General features: G+C 38.0%; 1 protein-coding gene across 3 annotated transcripts in view; it reads right to left on the reverse strand.

Annotated features, from left to right (window-relative positions):
* USP48 (ubiquitin specific peptidase 48) overlaps positions 1-24,495 on the reverse strand; it is a 64,518-nt gene that overhangs the window by 33,170 nt on the left and 6,853 nt on the right. Inside the window, exons 2-11 of one of the 3 annotated variants that reach the window (XM_036744370.1) lie at positions 16,999-17,119; positions 13,760-13,916; positions 12,511-12,638; positions 11,298-11,422; positions 10,033-10,141; positions 8,672-8,805; positions 7,580-7,662; positions 5,293-5,472; positions 1,994-2,119; positions 336-485 (exon numbers count right to left, since the gene is read on the reverse strand). In XM_036744370.1, the coding sequence (XP_036600265.1) occupies positions 336-485; positions 1,994-2,119; positions 5,293-5,472; positions 7,580-7,662; positions 8,672-8,805; positions 10,033-10,141; positions 11,298-11,422; positions 12,511-12,638; positions 13,760-13,916; positions 16,999-17,119 (1,313 nt within the window). Of the gene's footprint in view, positions 1-335; positions 486-1,993; positions 2,123-5,292; positions 5,473-7,579; positions 7,663-8,671; positions 8,806-10,032; positions 10,142-11,297; positions 11,423-12,510; positions 12,639-13,759; positions 13,917-16,998; positions 17,120-24,495 lie in introns of all 3 variants that reach the window. The other 2 variants (XM_036744369.1, XM_036744371.1) reach the window with 2 other exon arrangements.

Below are 24,495 nucleotides of genomic sequence, written 5' to 3' on the forward strand. Positions count from 1 at the left end.
TAGTGTTTCATTCTAATGGTGTAAAAACATTATTCCACCAAATGCTGATGCATCTGTATGGAAGACAATTTTTCCCCCAGAATCTCTCAAACTGGAAATTTTTTCAGATCTCAAAAGTGAGACCTGGATGGAAGAAAAACAACTTATCTGCAGGACTAAAGTTTAATAGCATGCTGGCCTAAATCTGACTCCAGGGAGGTAGTGACTAGACTCTATCATCACAAGTTTTAGTCCTACAACAGATTCTGATAAAGGACACATCTACAGATAGCAGTTCTCATAGTTAACACTCAGCAATGAATGACTACAGGGCACTACCAGAAGATCTTACAGACCAGCTCCAGCAGGTAACCTTTGGTAGAGTTCCTTCACCTCTTCATGTTTGGCTTTGCCTTTGTCCACACTTTGTTTACGCATTTCGGCCATTTCCACACACCACTCCTCAAACTTGGAGTTATCACGGTCTACCAGCTCTTGAAGAAAAGCTAACCAAAAGAAAAGGCAAAATTATGATTATTTCCTGTAAAACTCTTCTTCCTAAAAAGGCATGCTGAACGTCTCAACAAGAGTTTACCCAGATTATCTTACTGCTTTGTACCAACTGGACTACTTAGCCAAATCTTCCAGCTATGTATCTTCTCTTTTAAACAAGAGCTCTAGAGCTAGGAACAGATGTTAGGTGGGACACACGGATGCAAATGAGGTCAACACTAGTAACGATTACTAGCACACAACTACACAGCAGAATCTGCAACTACCTGCTGATGTGCCCCCTCTTACAAGATTCCCCTCACCCCCAACCACATGAACCAAGGATAAGAGGATCAACAGGAATAGGATTCTCCATGGTCCAAAAAGCTCTTTACCCAGCAGCCACAAAAGATTCCTGAAGTGGCTAATGAACTGTCTTTCTCAAAGGGATGTGGTAGAACATCTCACCTTATTAAACACCTTCCTATTATCTAGAATGAGAGATATTTTCACTTTTTCTTCATCCCGTCCTTAAAGGTAAATTCATACTTGGTCAATGATTTCATCAATATAAATACATTTTAAGTTCAACAAACCAATTTTAGAGGGGAATTATACTTTGATGAAAAGTTACATTTGTTCCAAGAAAAACGCACCACGGAACACGAACCTTTATAATTGATTAAAGGTGTTATTCAAGGTGTTAAATGCACAACAAACAGCTAGCCTTTAAGTCACACTTTGAAACTAACAACAGGGATTTCAAAGATCATCTAATGATAGTATTGTTAAGATGATGTTGATGATAACTAGCATTTATATAGGGCTTAAGGCCTGCAAACAACCCTATGAAGTTAAGTGCTATTACAATTTCCATTTTACAGAAAAGAAAGCTGAGGCTCAGAAGTGAAATGATTTGCCCAGGTCTCACAGCTCCAAGTGACTGAGTACAGATTTGAATTTAAGTCTCCCTAACTCCAGGCAAAGCATAATATACTGTGCCATCCATCTGCCTCTACTGAACTCAGTAACACATACCAGTCTCTCCATGTCATGAAGGGGGACATAAAATATACAACAGATGTCAGGTTCAGAGAGTCCCTACATTTGCCTTCACTTGGCCTTTCTCAGCTCATCTCTAAGCATCTTTGCCACTCAAGGAAATAAGCTTTTCACAGAAGCTTTGTCCAAAGCCTCTTTTCTGACTTTAATTCATCTTCAATCTAATGTGTATGTTTTAAATGAGCACCCAAAAGAAAAATCCTGACTCCCACTTTGGGGAGGACTTTCGTTTATCAAATGCTTATCGAAAGGCCCTCATGATCATGCTGGGACAAAGTAACTGAAGCTCAGAGGGACCAGGTGATTCATGCACAAGATCCACCCAAACTTCCTGTGACTTCTAGGGCTCTTGAGACTTCACCTCACTGACACTGGCCACACATGGAAGCAAACAGTTACTTCCCTTCTCTTTGAGAAAAATATTCTGAAGCTTCCCCTTCTGAATGTCTGACTTGCTTACCTGGTACTTGAACTGTCAGAGAAGATTTCTCTTGGGTCTGTAATCTATACACCAACATGTAGGCATTTCTAGAGCAGTGAGTTCCTTTCCCACATTTAGGCTTACGAGTCTGTGACTTAGAAGGCTCTGCTAAGATACATAAACAACAACAACAAAAAGATTAAGCTGAAACATTTATGCTTAGTGAAAGACGGGGCACTAACCAGGACCTAATTTGTAAACGCTCCCATACATGCTCAATGGGTTTGAATAACAATTCAGAATGATTATAGAACAGGCAAGGCAGACAATAGATTTCTTGTTCTAAAATATTTAATTTTTAATTTTCCTTTTTCCAGATGTAAAACTTTACATGCAAAATACTCATCAAGTTCTTTAAATTTTTAGACTCTAGAATTTCATAATTTCTCACTCAAGAAGGCTAAGTTCATTGGACAGACAAACAAGTAAGAATCTACTATGTGCACTGTGTTTGGTGCTAGGGATACCAAGATCCAAAAAGTTCCTGTTCCCAAAAGCTCCTTTTCTATTGTAGGAGAAACTGGAAATACAAACTTATCTGAGGAAGGAGAGAGAGCATTAACAATTAGAGAGTACAAAGTAATGGATCAGGAAAGGATGAGCAGAGGTGGGGTGCTCTGAAGTGGGTCTTGATAGAAAATGAAAGATTCTAAAAGGTGATGGTGAAAAAAGACTCCATTTCAAGGCAGGGTGTCAGCCCCACCAAAAATACTGAGTTGAAAGATAAAATGCAGAATTCAGGGAACTAGCAGACCACTTTTCAACGGAAGACAAGAGTTCATGAAAGAAAAAGATGCATGAAAAAAGTGTATGGATAGGTGGATAGGTGTGTCCTTACGAAATAGGTAGCTGATTACATGAAACAGAAAATGCACATAAGGGAAGTTGAGTGTAAAAAAAATCTGCCTCGTTTAGGTTTATATATTTTGCATGCTAGCTAACAGATTCACGTGTATGTGTGCAGGTATACACACATAAAATAGGCAAAAATAAATCTGGTTTTAAAAAGATCAAAAACCCTGATAAGTATTCAAAGATGTGAACAAACAGTTGCCAAAGAACTTTTAAACAACAACAACATGAAAAGATGCTCCAAATCACAAACCAGAGAAATTTCACATTCTGCACAATGACAAATGTGACAAAATAATCAACAGTGTTGAAGGAGTGATGGGAAGATGGGAAGTTAGGAACGGGTAGATTACTGGTAGAACTGCTAATCAATGCAATCATTTTAGGAAACAATTGGAAATTATGCCAATCGAGTGACTAAAACATCCATACCCTTAACAGAGAACTGTACCAGTAGACATAGGTGAAGGATGTCATAAGGAGAAAATGTATAGACCATATTTACGGCAACATTTTCTGTGACAAAGAACTGGAAATAAAGTAGATGCCAAATGATCAAGGAATATCTTTAAAAAACTGTAGTGCATGAATGTGAATTATTATGCTGTAAGAAACAACAAGCAGGAATACAGAAAGGCATAGGAAGATATGCAGGAACTTAATGCAGCGTGAAATAAGCAGAACCAAAACAGAATGCCTATAACAAACGTAAAAGAACCACCACAAATACACCAAAAGTGAATGATGTGGAATGTCTAGGGCAAAGGGAATCAATCTTTATGCCTTTAATTTTCCAGAACTACCTGGGGAAGCTAGGTGGCACAGTTACAGCACCAGCCCTGGAGTCAGGAAGAACCGAGTTCAAATCGGACCTCAGACAACTTGACACACTTACTAGCTGTGTGACCTTGGACAAGTCACAACCAATTGCATCGCCCTCCCCCTCCAAAGATAAAAAAAAAAAGTTTAACTTAATTTCCCAGAACTAGATATTTCATGCTTCTAAATAGAAGGGTTTTTAGAATAGATGCTATACTTTGTCAAAGGCTTTTTCTACATATGATTATGTGGGTTTTTTCAAATGTTGAACTTCAGCGAAATGTCATGATGAAATTACTAAAAGTAATTTAATAGGACAGTGACATGGTCAAGCCTGTGTGTTAGAAATAACCCTCTGAAGCCTATAAATGCCAATACTTGTGACAGCAATTTGGAGGTAGCAAAGAACTGCAAACAAAACAGATGTCCATGAATTGGGGAATGTCTAAATAAATTGTAGGACATGATTGTAATGCAATAATATTGAAGTATAATGAACTATGAAGAATAGAACATTGACATGAACTGGTACAGAGTAAGGTAAGCAGAGCTAGGCAAACAGTATATACAAAGACTTCAACAACACAAATGAAAAGAACATTCACCACAAAACAATCAAAACTGAAATATTGCAGAGGTGGAAGATCCACAGGGGTGGAACACTGCATATTGGCTTGTCTTTTCTTTCTATTCTCTTATGTTTCAAGAGAATAAGCAGGAGGAAGGAGGAGGGGTACAGGGAGAAATTTAGGTGATATGCAAATTTGTTACTTGCATGTTGTCAACCTATTTATTAGGGCAGGCACTGTGGTTTTGCCTTTCTTTTCAATCTGAGCACTTAGTGTCTGGCAAATAGTAATACTTGTTGACTGACTGAAGAGTAATAAACTATTACTGTACGAGGGGAAATGGAAAACAACATGTACTTAGAAGGCTGAAGAGATGCAGTCAATTCTTAAAGCTTTTCTAAATGACAAGCCCAATATTGTCATGGCCCATTTAGGTGCCAGTGCATCATCCATTTGGCTCTAGCTATCTAACCTGCCCTTAACTGTGTGAAGAAAGGGTTAAGAGGCCCTGAGAGGGAGGCAGCCATCTTCTCTTCCATACCACCTCCACCACAATGTACTCCACGCTAGGACCAGAGCAATGGTCCCTCCTCAATGTGGTGGCAGAGAGGGCACTAATGAATCCCCAAGGTTTCCATGCTTAGTCTGGTAACAGAGGTACAGAAGGAGGAATGGAAACAAAGCAATGCATAGTTTCTGGACAAACTCTCTGCCAAAGGGCACCTGATCACAGGCCCACCCTGGTTAAACATTAACTATCATTCATTTTTGATCCTCCACATTCAGAGCCTTACCATGAACCATAGTACTCAAATTTTAGTTCCTCCGAACTTGTATTGAAAACATGCTAAAACAAGTTGGCAAACGACCTACCTAATAGAAAAACAAGAGCCACATCCAACTCCGAAGGATAAAAATGGGCTAATTACACTTGCTTAAGGACTCTATCAATGCTGGCTTAGGTTAGTACTGATTATGAACATTTCAGGGAAAGAAAAGGTGTATTTTAAAAGGCCACTCACAACTTAAAGGTTTTACCTAGATCTTCCTCAATCCCTAGTTGTAATTTCTTTCCCTCCATCTTTTCTATGTCTTCATCATTGAATTTATACCATTCTCCAGTCTGAGGATCCTTCACGTGAGCAATGTAGTGACCCGAATATGCACTTACGCCTCTGTGTATGAGGACAGCACTGAGTTCATATACATAGATGCCTTCTAAAAGATAAACAGAAATGAATTACAACCTTGCCCACTTGTATACATTCTTACATTTCAAATTTCAACCATGGGGCGATCAGCAGTGTGTTTATGAGTAGCATGTGTGCACGTGCACCTCTCTAGTTACCTGCAGAGATGTATTCACTCTACACAAGAGAATTCTCTAAAAGCTGTTTAAAATCTTACAGACTTGAGAAAGGTCGCAAATTAAATAAGCTATAAAAAGAATACTTTTGAACATAAATAGCAAATGATACTTTAGTGTGGTAATAGGAGTTGGCTTCAGCAAACAGTGCAATACATAGTAAAAACCGAGTAGACAAATATTGCTAGAACACAGAAAAACAATAATTGCAGCTGGTCATTCAGGGAAGGTTTCCAGGTAAATTACACATCAGACAACAGATTTGAATTAATACAGTACAACAAGGAGAATATTCAAAATATAAATGGGGTGTGCAAAGAGAAACCTATGAGCAAATCATATGCGAGGGGCTGGGTACCATGTTAGCATAGATGAAAACAACTGATACATAACAATCTATTATATTCTATCTCACTGCCTAGGGGAAGCTAACTGGGTTCTCAGTACAGAATCCTGCTCTCAGGGAAAAACAGGTCTGAATAAGGAGGCCTTTCCTGGAGAATTCTGGTATACTCAAGAGAATCACATAGATGGACAAGAGATCTAAACCTGAGGAAGACCTTGGAATCTATCTTCATAATAAACCCAGATCAAAGTATTTTGTAAGTCATAACTAAAGTATTGAGGTAGTCGTCCAAATTTCTTAGCTTCCAAGGCTAGACAGTGCAGGAACCTCGATTTTCAGAAGGACCAATGGGCTACCATGGTTTATACAACCCTGAAGGAGACGCCATTTGGGTGAAGGGCCCTAATAAAAACAAGTGACTAAAATGAGTCTCTTCTTGAATTTATGTTGCACTTTCCTCATAACCACGTAGGGTACACAGTATATTCCCTTCTGCAGAAAAGTCTACTGAGGCACAGAAAGGTTAAGTGATTTGGATCAGACAGTAAGTTTCAGGGCCAATAATTAGGGCTTCAGATGTTAGGACCTTGCCATTACCCAAAACTTAACTTCATGGCCTCGCTAAGATGGCACTACAATAATACTGGAGAATTAGATTAAGTGGATTAAGAGAAACACATTAACTGGTTTTCTGATTTTTCTCATTTACACAAAAGACACTGACTTTAAGCAAAGCCATAACAGTATTAATAATTGGAGTATATCAAACTTTACCTAATCAAACCATATACCCAAACGGATCACATTCTTTGAGCCATCAATTCCACTGATAAAAATATAATCCAAAAGAAAAGCAAGTCAGTTCCTGAGCTCATGGTTTCTGATACATAATCTGATTAAAACAAACCAGTTTTTATCTATTTTACGAAAAGTTGAAGATGGTGGCTGGAAAGCAGGGACTTGCCTAAGCTCTCCCCCAGGTGTCTCCAAACACCTGTAAAAATGGCTCTGAATAAATTCTAGAGCTACAGAAACCAAGAAATAGCAGAGGGATGCAGGGCTCCAGCCCAGGAAAACCTGGATGGTCACTGGCAAGGGTCTATCGCATGGAGCTGGGAGCAGAGCATGGCCCAGTGTAGACCACACCAGGACCAACCAGACAGGGAGCAGGACCCTGGTGGTAGGGTCCTGAATCATTGAGCTGTGACAGTTACTTCTTAACCCACAAAGACCAAAGACAACAGAGCAGGTTAGTGGGAAAAACTATTTTTATCACTTTCAATTTATATAGCTCCATCTTGGGGAGGCTTGATAGTAAAAACCAGAAGAACTGAATTGTTAAAATACTGGTTTAATAATTTGTTCTCTGACCCAAGCTTGTTAATTTTTATGCTTTCATTTCTTTTTCTGTAAAATGGAAATAAAACGAATCATAGAAAGCAAACTGCAAAAGAACAAAGTGAATGTTGACAACATGTGTTCAAATATCTGGAGGGAAAGCACTAACAAAAGTTGACACTTGACACCTATCCCTTTGACTCTCAGAGTGAAGTGAATGCTTGTCTAGAGAACCTCTCATCTGGCCACAGCCAGACCAAGAGTGTGAAAATTACCTTTATGCTCCATGTAAGGTTCCATATCCAAAAGTTCTGAGAAGCCAATGTAGGTATTCAGCTTTTTCTTATGTCCCGTTTGTCTACTCAAAAACAAAATCAATGACATTTTACTTAACCTCAGTGGGAAAATGAGCTCTGCCCTTCCACTCTTTTCTGAGCTAGTTCAGGCTCGTTTTCCTTGTCAAGCTCTCCTTGTCAAGTTTTCCTTGTCAAGTACCAATCGACATGCCAGTATCTTGGAGTCAGCTAACATATCCCATGTCTGAAGAGGAATCTGCTCTCCAGTCTCACCACGAGTGACGGTCCAGACTATCGAAAGACTTCTACTGATAGGGAACTCATCATTCTCTCTCCTCTTTCAGGCAAGCTCAGGTTTTCAGGGTGTGACTCCTTACACAGACTTGAAATCTGCCTCCTTCTAACAATGTTATCAAAATACTATTTCAAAAAAATTGGCCATTATACTCCAAGTACCATATACTCCTCAGAGTACTCCTCAGAATATTCCAAAATGTACTCCAGTCACAAGATCAAAAATACACACTATCTCTTGCATCACGAATAAATGTGATCCTGCAAAGGTGGTTATAAACAAACATTCAAGTGCTACTATCCTAAATTTTGGGGACAGGGAAAAATACGTGCCATGCAAGTGGCGTATAATTAGGTTTGAGTTGGGGTGGTGGGGGGCGGGCGCAGGGCGGCAGTGGCTTACAATTGCATGAATGACACTGTATCCAGTGCCTATAAGGGGTGCAAGTTTTTAACTTCAAGTTCCCATTTTTCCTTTCTTACACTTTCCTTTATTGCTGTCAGTATCTTTTCCCCATTGCTACTGTGTCTCTCCTCTGCTTGAGGATCATCTCACTATTTAAAAGAAGCCTATATTATGTTCCATACTCCTGGATTAATAATCCAGGGATGTCAAATCATCAATTCAAGGTGCTAGAGTCCAAAACCTGTATCAGTCTGAAAATTCCTTCATATTCAAGGATTTAAATAAAATGTATGAGTCATTTCCTCACATGTCAATGGCATATTTAACATCTGCCTATTTAGTTCATAAGAGATAGATGTGTGGGTACTGACCTGTCAAACACAAAACGCATTAGCTGTAAATTAAGTGTACATGGAAGACTGAGTAGTCGGATCTTCCTCGTTGCATTTTGTTTACTCTGACAGTTTTCACAAAAGTATCGATTGTCTCCTTCTAATTTTTCTTCCTGAGCAGAATATAAAAGAAAAGATGACCAAAGAAAAGTAATGAGGATGCTGGATGATTCCAAGTAAAATCAAATCATGCAAACACATTATTAGATATGCTTAATAGAATTTGTTCTAAACATTATCTTTCATTTAAACTATTAACAAACACTGACAGAGCAACTGAGAAAAAACAGGGATGTGCAGACAAGCACTTGAGCTCAACAATAAGCTGTGGATTATAAAAAAGCAATGAGATTCAAAATTCTTCCATCTTTGCAGCAGTACATACATGAAAACTCATGGAACAACTGGAAAAATGTTTTTTTAAAGATGCTTTTAAACAAGTATGCAAAAAATGTATCCTAGATGCATTCTGTCAAGTTGTTTGATCAAGCTTATCTTCTCTTCCTAGTAATAGGAAGGCAAGAGTGTCTGTCAGGTCAAGGAGCACAAAAATTAGAAAATGGAAAAACAATGGCTGGGTCTGATTCACCTCATATTTTCAAAGAACAGTCTGCTTTTCTATTACATTTTCACCTTTTTTAGCCCTCTTTTAGCTATTATGAAGCAGCTTTTCCCCAAAGGCATAATGCTGTCTCTTCTGGCAGTGTCCCTTTGTAACCACAGCAGTCCTCAGTCTGTCACAATGAAAACTCCCCTGTAATCCCGCCAAACCCCAAATGTGACATAGGGTAAAAATGAGAGCTGGGAGGAGAGGATTTGGGCCTCTCCAGTCCAATTCTCTTGTACAAATAAGTAAACTGAGGGAAGTAATCTGTTCAATGATAATCAACCAAGATAGATAGCATGTTAGCAGTTTAATCACAATGCTATTTCTAAGTTCTTCTGAGCAGGCTGTTCTCCATGTGACTCCAAACTGATCCTATTTTTTCCACTTAACAATACATATATCATAAGCATCTCCCTCATTACTTTCAAATACTATCAAGTGGATAAGTAACAAAATTCATATTCCCAGATCAACCTATCCCAAATCACTCAGTAAAGTTATTTTCCACTACAAAAATCTATTCAAAACAGCCATTTGTAAAAGCCTAGTCTTTTTTTAAAAGTCATAAAACTCAGTCATTAAGTCATTAAAAAAATCCTATCCCTACACATTTCACTGAGGGAAAAAATGGAAATTGAGTAAATCACACCACTACAGCTGATTAAATGCTAGAAATAGCATCTGTTGGGTTTGTTTTAAAATAAAAGCTGCGTAATTTGCTTGTTTTCAATACCTTGAGAAATTCAGTGATGCAATCTGTTAACTGCTTATGCCCTTGGATATTTAACTCCAGTTCATAAAATTTTGATAAAAGTTTAGACTCACGACCACACTGGTTACATCTGAAATAAAGAGAACATAAATAGCATCAGAGAAAGAGCTAATAATTAAAGCCTAACAGGATTTTCAATCTTACACTAAAGCATAGGTTAATATGTCAAAATACATTGTATGATGGCTAATAATGAAAATGTGTTCTGCATAACTTCACATGTATAATGGGTATCATATTGCTTGCCTTCTCATATGGGGTAGGGCTGGGAGAGAATTTAGGTTCGGGGGAAGAAGAGACTTAGTACTTTGTATATCTATAGATAGAGATACATATGTATATGTACATATACACACAATACATCATATGATTAAGAAGTAAATGGCATGCTGAAATTTTATTGACAAAACTTGGCTAGAAGACAGGACAAAACATAGTCTTTTTTTCCTTGGGTCTAGATCATTGTATATATTGTCATACTTGGTCACTATGTTGATTTAGTTCTTTTGAACTCCCTTTGGAAAGACGTACTGGGAAATGAAAAAATTATAGGGAAACAAAAATCGGTCAGGAGTAGTTCCATTTATTTTCAATATGCTATACAAAACTTCAATTTGAAGGGATTGTGTCTTTCTGGGCTCTCTGTAAATCAGCTGTTGAACACATATACATGACAACTTTGTTCAAAGCATATTCCAGCACATTAAATCCTATTTCAATATAGCACAGATCCTATGATTTCACAGGCTAAGAGGTTTAACAACTTGCCTATAGACACGTAGTTATCTAAGTATTATTGGGATCTCCTGATAAACCAGGTTGTTTTAGTCAAAATACGAATTAGAGGCAATAGTAGCACCAAGCCCTAAAATGCAACATGTTCCCTGGAAGCAATGAGGGACAGTGAGGGACAGGTCCCTACGCAAAGGGATGGAACAGAAATGGTTATTCATATGCCCAATTTACTCATTAGCTAAGAGTTCAAAACTCAGGTACCACCTTTACAAATTAGATTAGTTTCTGGAAGTACTTTATTGATTTGTAGTGCATCATTGTAGCTTATGTAGAATTCTTAAAATTTACAAGATAACAATCTAAAGTTTGAGGTGCTAATAAAGAACTGAGAAGGATTTCTTTATTCCACAGCAAGAGCCCTCCCAAAAAGAAAATGCTACTGAAAATCTCTCACACATTTCTAAAAGACCAAAATGGCCCACAAAACTTACACAGTGACATATGCGTATTCCCCACAAAACTGCTGTTGGACAATGTTCCGTACATCTGGATTCTTTTGCTTAGACAAAGTATCCTCCAATAACGACATAAACAGCTTTGAAAACTCTTGGGCATCCTAAAAAAAATTTATTTAAAAGAAACAAAGAAAAATCAAATCTTGCCCTCTACTTGTTTATAAGAAATAAAATTGCTCCACAGCTACCTATACTCTGAATGTAAGGACTTGTAGATTAAAAAGTCAGTGCATGAATACTTATGAATGGGATAGTACTCCAGAAATCTGCTCTGAACAGCTGTTTGGACATTTACATAGCAACTATGTTACAAAGGATGGCAAAGTTTCTAGATCTAGGTCTAGTCTTCTTAAATCGGACAGTGACTAAAACAGCACTGATAACCCCCTATATTTATATAACATTTTAACAGAGCTGTCATTTCAGTGATCTGAGTATTACTGTCAAAGATCAGCATCTGCCAACTGGTTACTGAGAATTTCTGGTATACAAATGGTACACAGGAAAGGTAGGGGGAAAACCCATTTTAAAAAGTGGCTTCATTAGTTTGTATAGCGAAAATATTTTTATTTATTAAGTAAGTCCTCTGGTAACAATAACTGCCAATCTTTCCAACTCAAGAGAAGCCAGCAGAACTCTGACTCTCTTGGCACTTCCATTCTCCAATGAGGTATCATCTATGTTCTGGTGCCAGCATTGCTTAAAATCCTATTATTTGTTTCCATATATATTATTGTAATGTATACTGTTTTTAAGAAGACAGTGTCTGCTATGAAATCACACAAATTCAGGTGCAATTTTTATAACTGTTCACAAATGATGAAACACATTTTCCACCTTTTAAGTAGGAAGGGCAGAGGACTCCTTACATGTGCTATCAAATGGGGTCATTTAGTTGGATTTGACTGTTTCTTTGGTTCAAGGAAGTATTTGTTAGGAAGGTAATATGGCTGAAGGGCAAAAGGCATTTAATAAAAAATTTTTTAAATTTAAAATATCTAGTTCGCAGCTCCACCAAAAATACACTAGTGTACATATCTTCCAATAACCCATCCAACATTTCACTATTCCAATCATTTGTCATCTTTCCTAATCTACTGGGTAGAGTGAAATGTCAGAGTTGTTTTGTTTTTCTCTTTATTAAAAAATCATGTAAGAAAGTACAAGTTCCTTGTAAGACCAGCATTACCTGTTGTTGTCCCGTGTCTAAGCCTAAGGCTTTAACAAATCCTGATGGATCGATGTACCGTCTATTACTGTTCTGCAGCAAAGCAAACAGGTACTGGAGATGCTCACAAATGGTCTGAGGTTCATAATCTATAGGAAAGTTATTACACATTAAATTGTTATGTTGTTTCCTCTACCTCAGCCAATGCCATTCTTACCAAATATTAAAGGTTATAGTTGTTTATTATATCCTTTAATGTGCTGAATGTCTAAGAAAACAAATTAGTGGGCTCAAAGGCTTTAAAAAATAATTTAAAATGAGCTTGTGCCTTATGCCAACTCTCCTTTGGGAGAAGAAACTGCCAAGACTACAATATACTATAACCATGGCAGTGCCTGGAGTTTTCACAGTATTCCAGTTTGGGGTGTTCAAATCTCTAATCCTAAAATAAAGGGATACTAGATTTACTGTTGTTTAAGGCTGGCTAAAACTAATGTGTTTGATACCAAAAAGAAAACAAGCAAAAGGATTATGGAAGAAAAATTAGCATCTCTGTCAGGCAGGAAACAAAGCACTTAAGTATGAAGAGAATTAGTATTATTTTAGAATCAGTCTGCTGGGGTCAGACTGATGCTTCAGGGCATGCAGCAAAGGAAGGAGGCAGATTTCTCCTTGAGGAAGATTTCCTAACAAAGTTGCACATAAGCAAAATGGGTTGCCTTTGATGGCTACTGTCATGGATGCTACAGAGAGAATTTGTTTAGAAACAGATAAGCTTATATACAAAATCTTAGATCCCTTCCAATTCTGAGATCTAAAGATTAAGAACTATGCATACCTAAGGTAACAGAATGTTAGGGAGATACAAAATCTCATGGTCTGTAAATAAAACAAGCATTTGTAAATCAAGATTTATAAACTAAATTATTCATTAAAAAACAGGAGGCTGGTTTGTTTGCTATATGATGTCCCTTCAAACACCAGCTCAAATCTGATTATGCTATGCCTAAAGATAATAAGTTAAAAAATCCCTTCTCTAGCCAGTCTCTGATTGCAACTATAATCTACAAATATAAAAATTAATTTATAGAAATAGAAATATCTCAGAAGTTAGAAAAAGCATGAACTGCTTAAGAAGCAAGATTTTTTTCTGCATGTTCTTAAAGACTGAAATTGTTCAAACTGCACTTGCAGATGAAATATGCATGAGTGTACAACTGAATAGATATATATATAGGAAAACATGATCACAGATATTCCTTTCACTAACCTTTCTCTTCCTGTATGCCATCTCCCATCATGTGGTCACCACAGGTACTTGGACATAAATACAGAGCCTGCCTAAGCTCCAGATTAAGAAACCAAACCTGAAGAAAAGTGTTCACGTAGCAAGTTGCTCCAAGGTTTGTTAGACCCACAAATGAGTTCTACAATTGAAAAACAAACAAAAACATGCTTGCAAAGGTGATTTTTCCTTTAACACTCAGTAAATTTGATTAGTTTCAAAGTTAGCAATTTTAAGAATCTGAGTTATTCAATGGGCATATTTTCAATACTCTGATACTTCAAAATGTATGGCAAACATCTTTTAAAGCTGTTCGTCTTCGAAAGATTCATACCATTTCTTGTCTACCCATAAAAAACAATTCTCTCCAATTCATTATGATTAATGTTTCACAAACATATTTGAAAGTATTAAGAACGCTGAACACCAATTGTAAGGCAATCCATTTTATCCATGGTGAATCCTGCTAACCACAGCCTAACAAATGTACTCAGTACAGATCTGGAAATATTTTTATTGGTCATGGTCAATGTGGGCATTTCAAATTTGGGGGGATAACCTGAAGAATCTAACTGTTCGGATGCTTTGACCAAGATTCAATTATTAGATATATTCAAAGAGTCAGTAACAAAAGGAAATGTCCACGTAAAACAAAATACTGATAGCAACCCTGGTTTGTAGTAACAATGAACTGGGATAAAATGTAGATGACCTTAATTATTCTGCTTCATGTCCAGCTTTTGCTAACATAAAAAAGGGCTGCTAAGTACAGTTAAAGGCAGGTGGAGCTTTTGTTAAATGCCTTGGAATGTGTTGTGTGTCCTGGGGATCTCTAGGTCAAATGAACTTGTGAACCTCCTTTATATAAGTCTGGGCCCCAGGTAGGGATCATGGCAGATAGTGGTAGATTTTTTTGATGTTCATAGATAAGCTTTTTTTTCTTAAAGTGAGAAGAGAAAAATTCAGTAAAACCAGCATATACATGTGATATAAAAACAAAATATTTATTAAATATTTTAAAAATTTTTAAACTTTAATTTTAAAAATATTTTAAGAACAGGACTCAAAGTTCGAGGGCTACTCACAGGCCCAATCCTACAGCAGTGTAAATGCTGTTTCTGACCAGGTCTGTTTTGCCCCTCCTAGGGCAACATCAGTAATCCCTAACTCTAAATGTCAGTTTTATTACAAATCACAACTAGGCCAGCTAACTTTCTTCTTTCAGGAGTTGGCTACAGATGTGTTTCTATGGCTTGAGGGTGTTCTGGAAGAACAGATTCTGGAACACTGATGACCTCTCAAACCAGTTCACCAGGTTACTCAGTTTTGATGTCCCCCAATTTCACTTTTGTCTTTTGTTATATGGGATTAGAAGGGAAAAGTAAACCAAAGGAGAGGAATGCAAGAGATGGAATTCCTTGAGTAGGTGTGATGCCTTCTAGAAGGTGAATTTGGATTGTCTTTCAAATACAGAGTGGACCTTATAATTGGGAGGAAAGTGTTACTCCAACCCCAAATGAAATGTATGGAACTTCATGACCTTCACAACATAAACTAGAAATACCATCTCACTGAAAAGTAAATACAAACACCAGCACGGCATATGCTAGAGTTAAAAGTCACCATTTCACCCTGGTTCATACTACTTGAAATAGGCTAGCTGAGAAGAAATAGCATTGGGCATTTATTTGCCTAAGGAAGCACCAAACTGCTTTGCCCCAATCAGCAAGGTAACAAGTCTTCCTTCCAAAAAAGGTTAATTATCTTTCAAAGGAAAAGTGTTTAGCGCTAAAACAGCCCTTAGACATAATCTAATCAAATGACTCTCAAAGTATGGGCCAAGGACCCCACCAAATTCAATGTCAAAAATATTTTTCAGAATATCCTAAAACATTTTAAATTTGAGTACAGTAAATATCAATAAATATAATCCACATAAGCAAAAGTTCTTTGGGGTATCCTCAATAATTTTTTTAGACTGGACTGATAAGTTTGAGAGCCACTGAATTAATCCATTACCCTTCATCATTCACCTATAACAGGTAAGGCAACTAAGGCCAAGAGCTTGCTCCCACATAAGACAATAAAAGAGATTTGTCCAAGGGACTCAACTATGATGTTCTTGCTATTACAGATCAGGAGCTGAGGCAGAAGTGTACCATGCATGCTTCAGCAAAAAGTCTAAGGACAATCACATCTTTTTTCTCCTGAACTTAGGGAGAATGTCATAATGGTTTAGGACAGCCCCCAGCCCAAAAGGTGAGGAGCAAAATGTTTTCTTATGCATTTTTAAATGTTATTTCCTTTAAGGAGAGTAAACGAGATACGGGTCACAGGAATAGAGACCACCATTAAATCAACCCTGAAAGCCACAAAAGGCACCTGAGATATTTGGGGGCTGACATTTACAACAAATTCATCACACTGTGGTACTGGAGACTGAAGTCTTAGTATAACAGCATATGGTATGGTATCTAGCATGGAAATCAGTATATTCTGGGTCCATGATGGGCCTCCACTTTATCTTTCAGATTAAAAAAATTACATTTCTAAAATTTGAGTGGGAAAGCGAGGCTCAGGGAGGTTAAGTGATTTGCCTGGGTCACACAGTTAGCTAAACAGTATCATAACCAGAACTTGAACTCAGGTCATCCAATTATGAACCCATTGTTCTTTCTATTGAACCAGGTTCCCTATCAAAAGTACAATCATGGCGCCACCTAGTGGGATGAATCCTAACAGCAATACAATGTTGGATACCAAGGCTCCCAAAGCATATGCAACTTCAGCTCCTCCTTTGCTGTTTAAACAGAAGAATCCACTTGCTTTTCTCTAAAAACCTACAAGTCACTTACAGAAGTGCAGTTTTGTCCTCCAGCTTAACATCTTTACAATCCTATCCAATTCTGTAACTGGAGTTCCTTTTAAGAAATACAAAATATTTCTGCAAACCTATCAAATCTGTCATGACCAAAGTAAAACTGTCAAAGACAAATGTCAGTCCTGTACAGAGGGGACAACTTTCTCTAGCAGGGTCACCTGCCATCCTGGAAGCCTCTCTATCCATCTGTCCCCCTGCTCTGTGGTACAGCAAGACAAACACACGGAACACACACAAAGTTGAGAGTAAACAGTTCTAAAGACAATGAGAATGAAAGCTGCAACGTTGAGATGTGCCATCATCCAGTTAACATCTTATCCTCTACCACAAGTGCGGACTTTACCTTTTTCCTCCTTTCAGAGTTGGGATCATCAATGTTGTGAAAGCTGTTTTCATCAATTTCCCCCAGCCAGACATGTTCTCCAATCCCAACCAAGCAATTTGGGTTCCCTTTGCAGTTTCTTCTACAAAGCAAAGTTAACAAATTAACATTAGACTTAAAGCAACATTTACACAGTCAACTACCTGGTCCAATCAGTTTTTGCAGAGAAAAACACATTAAATGGAAATCACTCCAGTCTTTTACCTCCTGTCTTGAATAAATGACAAGACAATGGTTCCCCCATGACCTCATTCAACAATTATACAAGGCACTGTGCTCACTGGGAAAACAAAAATGAAGAACAACCCCCAACCCTGAAAAAGTTAAGATAAAGAGGACAGTACCTAACAAAATTTTTTCGTAATGAGACTAGGTTGTCATCCACCAATTCCAAATCTTCAGATTATGTTCTAAACGAATGGCTTCAAAGGGGTTACTTTATTTTTCAGGTGAAACACATGTACATAAATTTAATGAATAATGAATATCAAATTCAGAGGAAATTCAAGATTTGTATGAACTCACACAGCAAAAATAAACATAACCAGAAGAACAGTTTGCTCAAATAATGTAAATGAAAATATCATTAGAATACTCGAACCCTGACAAATCACTCATTTCAGAAATGAGGTAAAGAGGCCCACTCAGGGAGGTTCAGTGTTGACCGATCCCAGGTCACACAGGTGGCAAGCAGCAGAGGGCCAGCACACTAGCCACCCAAACATGCTGCCTCTTTATAACATCCTAGGCTGTGCCATCTAGGCACTGTTTTCTCCATCCTCCTACCCTTCTAGTTTAAAAGCCTCTTAGAGTTTCATGAGCAAACTACTCAGCATCTGTATCAAATCACTCCAGATGAAACCCAACTAACATTCCACCTCTTGTCCTTTAAAAAAAAAAAAAAAGACTAATGATCCTTTCACATTATCTGCTACCATATCTATTTGGCAACTCCTCTCCAACTACTACTTCCTCAATACCTTCTCTGACCTCGGCTTCCAAAGACTAATCCTGTGTCTGCTGTCTGCTGTTACTTCACAGCTATCAGCTATACGGATTCATCTTTTTTCAGCACGGGTAAGACTCAGGAGTACATCCGTGGGATTGTGCTCTCTCCATTCACAGAAAATAACCCAGGCACTGCGTCACCTTTTATGGATTCAGCTGCCCTCTGTTCACTCGTACACAGAACTGCCTACCTGGAAGACATCTCAAACTGAATTCCCTATCATCAGTTCAAGTTATGAATGATAATGACAAAGTTGGTCAAGTTCTCCTTGATGACCTTTCCAACAAAAGGTGTATCTTCCTAACACTAGCTTTCTAGGAAATTTCAGCATCATTTTTTTAATTCTTGTCCTATACTTCATATATTCAGCCTATACTCAAATTCCACATTTCTGCCTAAATGTAAATTCCTTTTTTCCTTTTTATCTCTACACATTAACTTAGCTCATAGTCAGTATCAGCCTGGACTCCAAGTACTCATTGTCCTCCCTATGCAATTTCCAGAACTGCTCTCATAAGTTTAATCCAGGTGGGGAACCTGTGGCCCTTTGAATCCAAGCTTCACAGAACAAATCCCCTTAATAAAAGGCCACACCCAAGGACCTAGAAGGCCAGATTCCCCATCCATGGTCTAATTGCTAGCATGATTTTTATTTTCACCAGGAACCCTGCCATCTCATCTCTTCAGGGACACATCTTTGGGGAATATATAAGTCATAGTTACTTGTCCCTAATCTCCTGTCCTCCTATCTATTTACACCAGAAAGTGCCCCAGAAGACTTCTATCTCCCTACTATCCTGGTTGGAGACTTTCTTCCCTGTCTACTATACTCCAATTTGTGGAGCCATGAACCAAAATCAGACCAACTACACCACTGTTCCTAGATGGAGTAAATCAATCTAATACACTATGGCCCCACTCCCCACTGAACTTTTTTTCCTTTAACTAGTTTTCAAGACCCAAGTACCCTCTCCCCAGCCTCCACTCTCCTCTGTGTCAGATCCCCAATAAAGTTCCTCTGAGACAAGAATTGTCTTTGCTTTTGCATTTTTAGGCCTAGTGCTTAATCTTTTTTCACTCCTTCATTTGCCTACTTCAAAACCTCATCTAAATCTGACTACTTAGAAAAAATGCTAACAAAACGGTGTCAACCTATTGGAGGAATGATTAAACACACTGTAGCATGTAAGGAATGAAGAGAATCAAAGGATCATAGATTTGGAGCTCGAAAGCTGCCCATGAGTAGCAAAACCAGAAAAAATGTACACAATGATTTTAATAAATAAATGAAGACAACATGCTAAAAGGGAAAAGACTTCATGGCAAATGAACAAAACTTGGGAGAATTTATACAAAACATAAAGAAAAACAATTTCGAAAGCCTCAAAAACTCTCCTCAATGCAATGACCAACCACAACTCCAAAAGGAGCAATAGTGAAACACTACCCGTCAGGCAGGTTATGGACAACAGGGTGCAAAATGAGACACACATTTTTGGAGATTGCTAAACTGTGGGTTTGGCCTCACTAGGCTTTGTTACAAGAGTCCTATTTTTTTGGTTAGCTCATGGAGGTACAGCTCTTCCTCTTCACCTTTCCCCTCCCATAGTCAATGAAGTTTGTTTTGTTTTGGCACAAGAGAGAACAGAAAAAAGTTCAGGAAGAAACAAACAAGCAGGACAGCTTTCAAAGTAGGATAGCACTCAATTCAGATATTCATTTTGCTTGGCTATGCATATGTTTTGAGGGTTTGGATTTTCCTTTTTCCTTTCAGTTCACTTGAGTGTGAAAGATAGTCAGTACATGTCTTTCACAAATTGAACCATACATGTCTGGAACACTTCACCTCACATTCAATTCCTAAAATCCTACCTCTCCCACAAAACTTTCACTAAATAAAATTGAGATTACAGCTTCCCCCAATTTTATTCTAGTTCAAGTAGTCCCACAATTTTGTTCTCTTAATACCAGGGAGAGGAAGTAAAACATTGCACCTAGGATGGTGTCCCTACTTTCTTCCACTTACTAGCCATGGTACCTGAAGAGCATTTTTATACAACTATAAAATAAAAGGAATTGTCTAAGGTTCTGTCTGGCTGTAAAGTGATTCAGAGAAACCAAAGGAAAACCAGACAAATGTAAACAATGACTTTAATAATAAATGAAGACAACATGCTAGAAGGCAAAAGAATGATGTGTTTTCCAATTCCTGACATATCAGGATGAGTTAAAACAAGGTGTTAATAGGTTAAGTCAAAAAGTACCTACCATAGTAGGCCAGGTATTGTAAATACAGTAGAATAAAGAAAGACCAAAATAGCCCTTCATCTCAAAGAGCTCACATTCTAACTGGAGAGACAAGTAAGCAACCACATAGAAACAAAATGTATACAAGACAATCTCAGAAGGGTAACAGGTAGATACAAAAAGCCCAGTCATACCAGTCACTTCTCTTTCAGGAAGCACAGAAAAAAGGCCCTCAAATCATACCAAATTTGTTGACTGATCCTCTATTGGGGCCATGCAAAAAAAAAAAAATACTGGGAAAATACTTGAACAGATAAGTTTGCCAGGTGTGAGTAACTACAATTCCCCCCAGAGGGATTACATAGAATATTTGGCTTCTTTATTTTAGCCACTGCCCAAAGGGTGGTACAATTTGCAATTTACATCCCCTGACCCTACAAATAGCAAATTTATATCAAGTTAAATTATAGTACCTTATACATTTGCTATATACTTGGAAAGCTCTACCAACTGAACTGAAAAAAATATAATGCAATCTCTCTAATCACCCAGAAGCCATTCAAAACAGATGTTATTGACTTTACTCCCCATCCCCTTCTAGTTTCCTGTCTATCAGTGCAACCGGCAAACCAAGGGAGGAAACAATCAATGACAGTTTTCTTGCATATGCTTCCAAAGAAGATCTTTTAAACCACATACAGACTTTGCCTAATATGGCTTGTTACAATACAGGCTTCTTCCTGCTTATTGACTGTGCTGAGCTGGCAAAGCATACTTTAACAATCAATTAACATAACCTCTTCAGCATAAAGTAATTTCTAGGTGGCTGGTTCTAGTGCTTTTGCTTAGACTGGAAACCTGGCAGAGAGAATAAAACTTCCCATATGATCAGAAATACAACCTAACAGTATCATTTATCCAGGTTACTCACTGCAATCTCAAAAAGAAAACCTACCTTTTATTGTTGATGGTAAATAAACTGAAATTTTGGTAAATGGCAAATAAATTGTGCAAGGAATAGCAAGGAATTAAGTATCATTGGATTGCAAAGTACTTGGAGAAGAGTAAGGTCCCCCAGACTAAAAAGCTAAGGAGTTAGTCTGAAATATTTCAAACTTTTTCCTTATTATGTTTGTTGTGCTGATCAGTGATCTTTGATGCTACTACTGCAACTGTTTTGGGGTGCCCCAAACCACACCCATGGAAGATGATGAAAGTAAGTGATAATTCTTGTGTCTTCTGACTGTTCCACTGACCAGCAGTTTCCTGCCTCCCTCTCCTTGGGCTTCCCCATTCCCTGATACAATACCAAAATCAGTCCAATTAATAACCCTACAACATCCTGTAAGTGTTAAAGTGAAAGCAAGAGTAAATCCATGCAGCAAACTTAATTGTTGCCTAAGAAATTGCCACAGCCACTCCCACCTTCAGCAACCACCACCTTGATCAATCAACACCCATCAAGACAGAGGAAAGACCCTCCACCAGCAAAAAGGATTACAACTCACCTAAGGTTCAGATGATGGTTAGCATTTTTTAGTAATAAAGTACTGCATGTAGTGATCCCTAACTGCTGTTTTAAGCTTTTCGTACCTTTACTTTCCTACATACTGTAGCACTCCTGCCTGTACAAACCACAACCCCTATACAACTCCAAAACATCTTCCACACAGCTGCCAAAGAGATTTTCCTAAACCACAGATTTAGCCACAGCAATATTCTATTCTATAAACTCTAGTTGCTCCCAATTATTTCTAGAATGAAAAACTCTCACATTTGGAGCTCTTCACAACTTAGCATCTTTCTACTCTTCCAGTGTAGAGACAGTCTCCACCCCCAGCTATGCTGATGGACCTATCTGCTGTTGCTCACAGGATGCTCCAGCTTCCATTTCTGGGCCTTGGCACTCCCCTGTATATCCTCCATAGCTTGAATGCTCCCCCTACAGCCCAATCACTGGCTTCCTTTAAGTTCAAGGGTCACCTTCCCAATGAGGCCCTTCCTGTTGCCTCAAACTGCTAAGGCTGTTCCTTGCAACGTTACCTTGTATTTGATCTGTATACAGCAGTACACAACCACGTTGTCAATTCCATGTGAAATGAAGTTCTTTGAGGGCAAGGAATGTTTCTCTTCTATCTCTGTATCCCTACTACTTGTGATGTTGCCTAGGACACTGAAAATTCAATTCAAGTGACTTGCCTAGGATCAGAGAGCATGCATCAGAGAGACAGGACTTGAAGCCAGTTCTTCCCAGCTCTGAAACCAGCATTCATATCCATTACAAGAGGCTGCTTCTCTACTAAAACTACAGTGAACATGACTGAAGTTTAATTTTTCATTATGCAAAAACTACTTATGGATCTCGCACTCAGTTATCACAACGTATGCCCCTGCTCCGGTTTATATAAACAAGTTATTTCTCAGGTTTTGATCAGAGGCAGGGCTTTATATGGTTTGTATGAATGTTGTATGAAGGATCCCACTTTGGCAGTCTGGTGCAAAAAAGGCCTCCTTTCTCAACTACTGTCTTAAAAGCATAAAATATGTAGAATTACAAAAATCAATTATATTGAGTTACCAAAATATTTTAAGTTTTATGTACCTCAAGAATCCCTATATTAGAGCCATTAATATATTGTTTTAAGTTTGCTGTATCTAATTCTAGACCCCTCAAATTCCAATCATTAATGACCTGATCCAAATCAAAGAGCAGAGAGAAATGTATTTACACTAAGGAGGTGAGTGGGGATGAGAAAACTGAAGCTTAACGCCTTGGATCACAAAACTTTTTCCAATATTTTAATTACTAAAGGATGAAAGTCCTAGCATAAATGTGGTAGAAGCATGCAAATAAATCTGGATTCTTAGGAGGCTACCAGAAAAACCCAAGAGCTCAAGTTTTGATTGATCCCAAGAAAATGGATAAGATATGAAGAGCAGGGGGCAGCTAAGTGACACAGCAGATAGAGCACCCAGGTTCAAATCTACCTCAGATACTTATTAGCTCTGTGACCCTGGGCAAGTCATTTATCCAAGGAGCTATATGGTAAAAAAATGTTTTCAGGCACAGAAACTCTCATGACACTATTAAGACACTGTCATCAACAAAGCCATGGATCTTTATTGTACTGAAAATGCTATTTTCAGTGAAATCCTTGTACAATATATTGCACATTTCTCTGCTTTCTTATTCATAACCTACTATTTAACAATGGGGAGGAAGGGCATTATCATGCCTATCAATTATTGTAGCATTTCCAACACCATCTCCTCCACAGAACTTTCAGTGAGCTCATATAGTACTGTATTTACCTTGGCACTTCAAGTCACTTTAACTTTAGTGTTACTTTATAACTCAGCAGTGTAAGAAAATTAGATAACTTTGTTAAAGTTGTGACTAAGTTAAGTTTCAAGAACCTCCCAAGTCTGGGAGACCAGTGAGGGGCCAGGTGTGCTGGTCCATGGCCCTGGCTAAGTAAGGTTCTTCCCAGCTCAGCAAGGCAGTTCACTCACATTCCTAGAACGAGGAGTGGACAAAATGACCCTTCCAGCAAAGCAAGGAGCTATTACGGAGTTCATTTTTACTGACTTTCAGGTTTACTGAAGACTAAATCAGAGTTTTTACAATACTGTATGAGTTTACAATAAAAATATTATCCCACACTTACCTCTGAATACTACTGTATTTGAAATCCATAGAAGGAAGCCTTTAAACATGGGGTCAGGGGTCTTCTGAGTTAAAGTACCCCTGGGGCAAAGGAAGATAACAATTTTGCAAGGAGATAGTAAAAATTAAGCCTCTTTTTATGATGAAAATTGTCCTATTAATTTCTGAAAAATGTGGCCTGACAGTTCACATTTTAGAGAGGAAAACAAACCTAACATTGAAGCATTTTCACAGATCCAATCACATTTCATGAAAACCCAGTTGTCCAGGGCTAGGCTTTGGAAACATTGTTGATACACATGTGTCTTACCTAACTTTACACACTATGTATTCTCTGCAAAAAGGTATGTATACATTAAAAATATTTGGAATGCAATGACCAGCTGTGACAGAATTATAAGGAAACTTCATTAATCAACTGGGCATCTCCTATAAACCAGACACTAGGGGGTACAAAGACAAAAATCAAAGTCAGCTCTCAAGGAATTGAGACAGGAGGAGTGTATATATGTATATAAACACAAGGTTTGTTTTT

Source organism: Trichosurus vulpecula, chromosome 2, assembly GCF_011100635.1.
Source record: "Trichosurus vulpecula isolate mTriVul1 chromosome 2, mTriVul1.pri, whole genome shotgun sequence".
NCBI lineage: Eukaryota > Metazoa > Chordata > Mammalia > Diprotodontia > Phalangeridae > Trichosurus > Trichosurus vulpecula.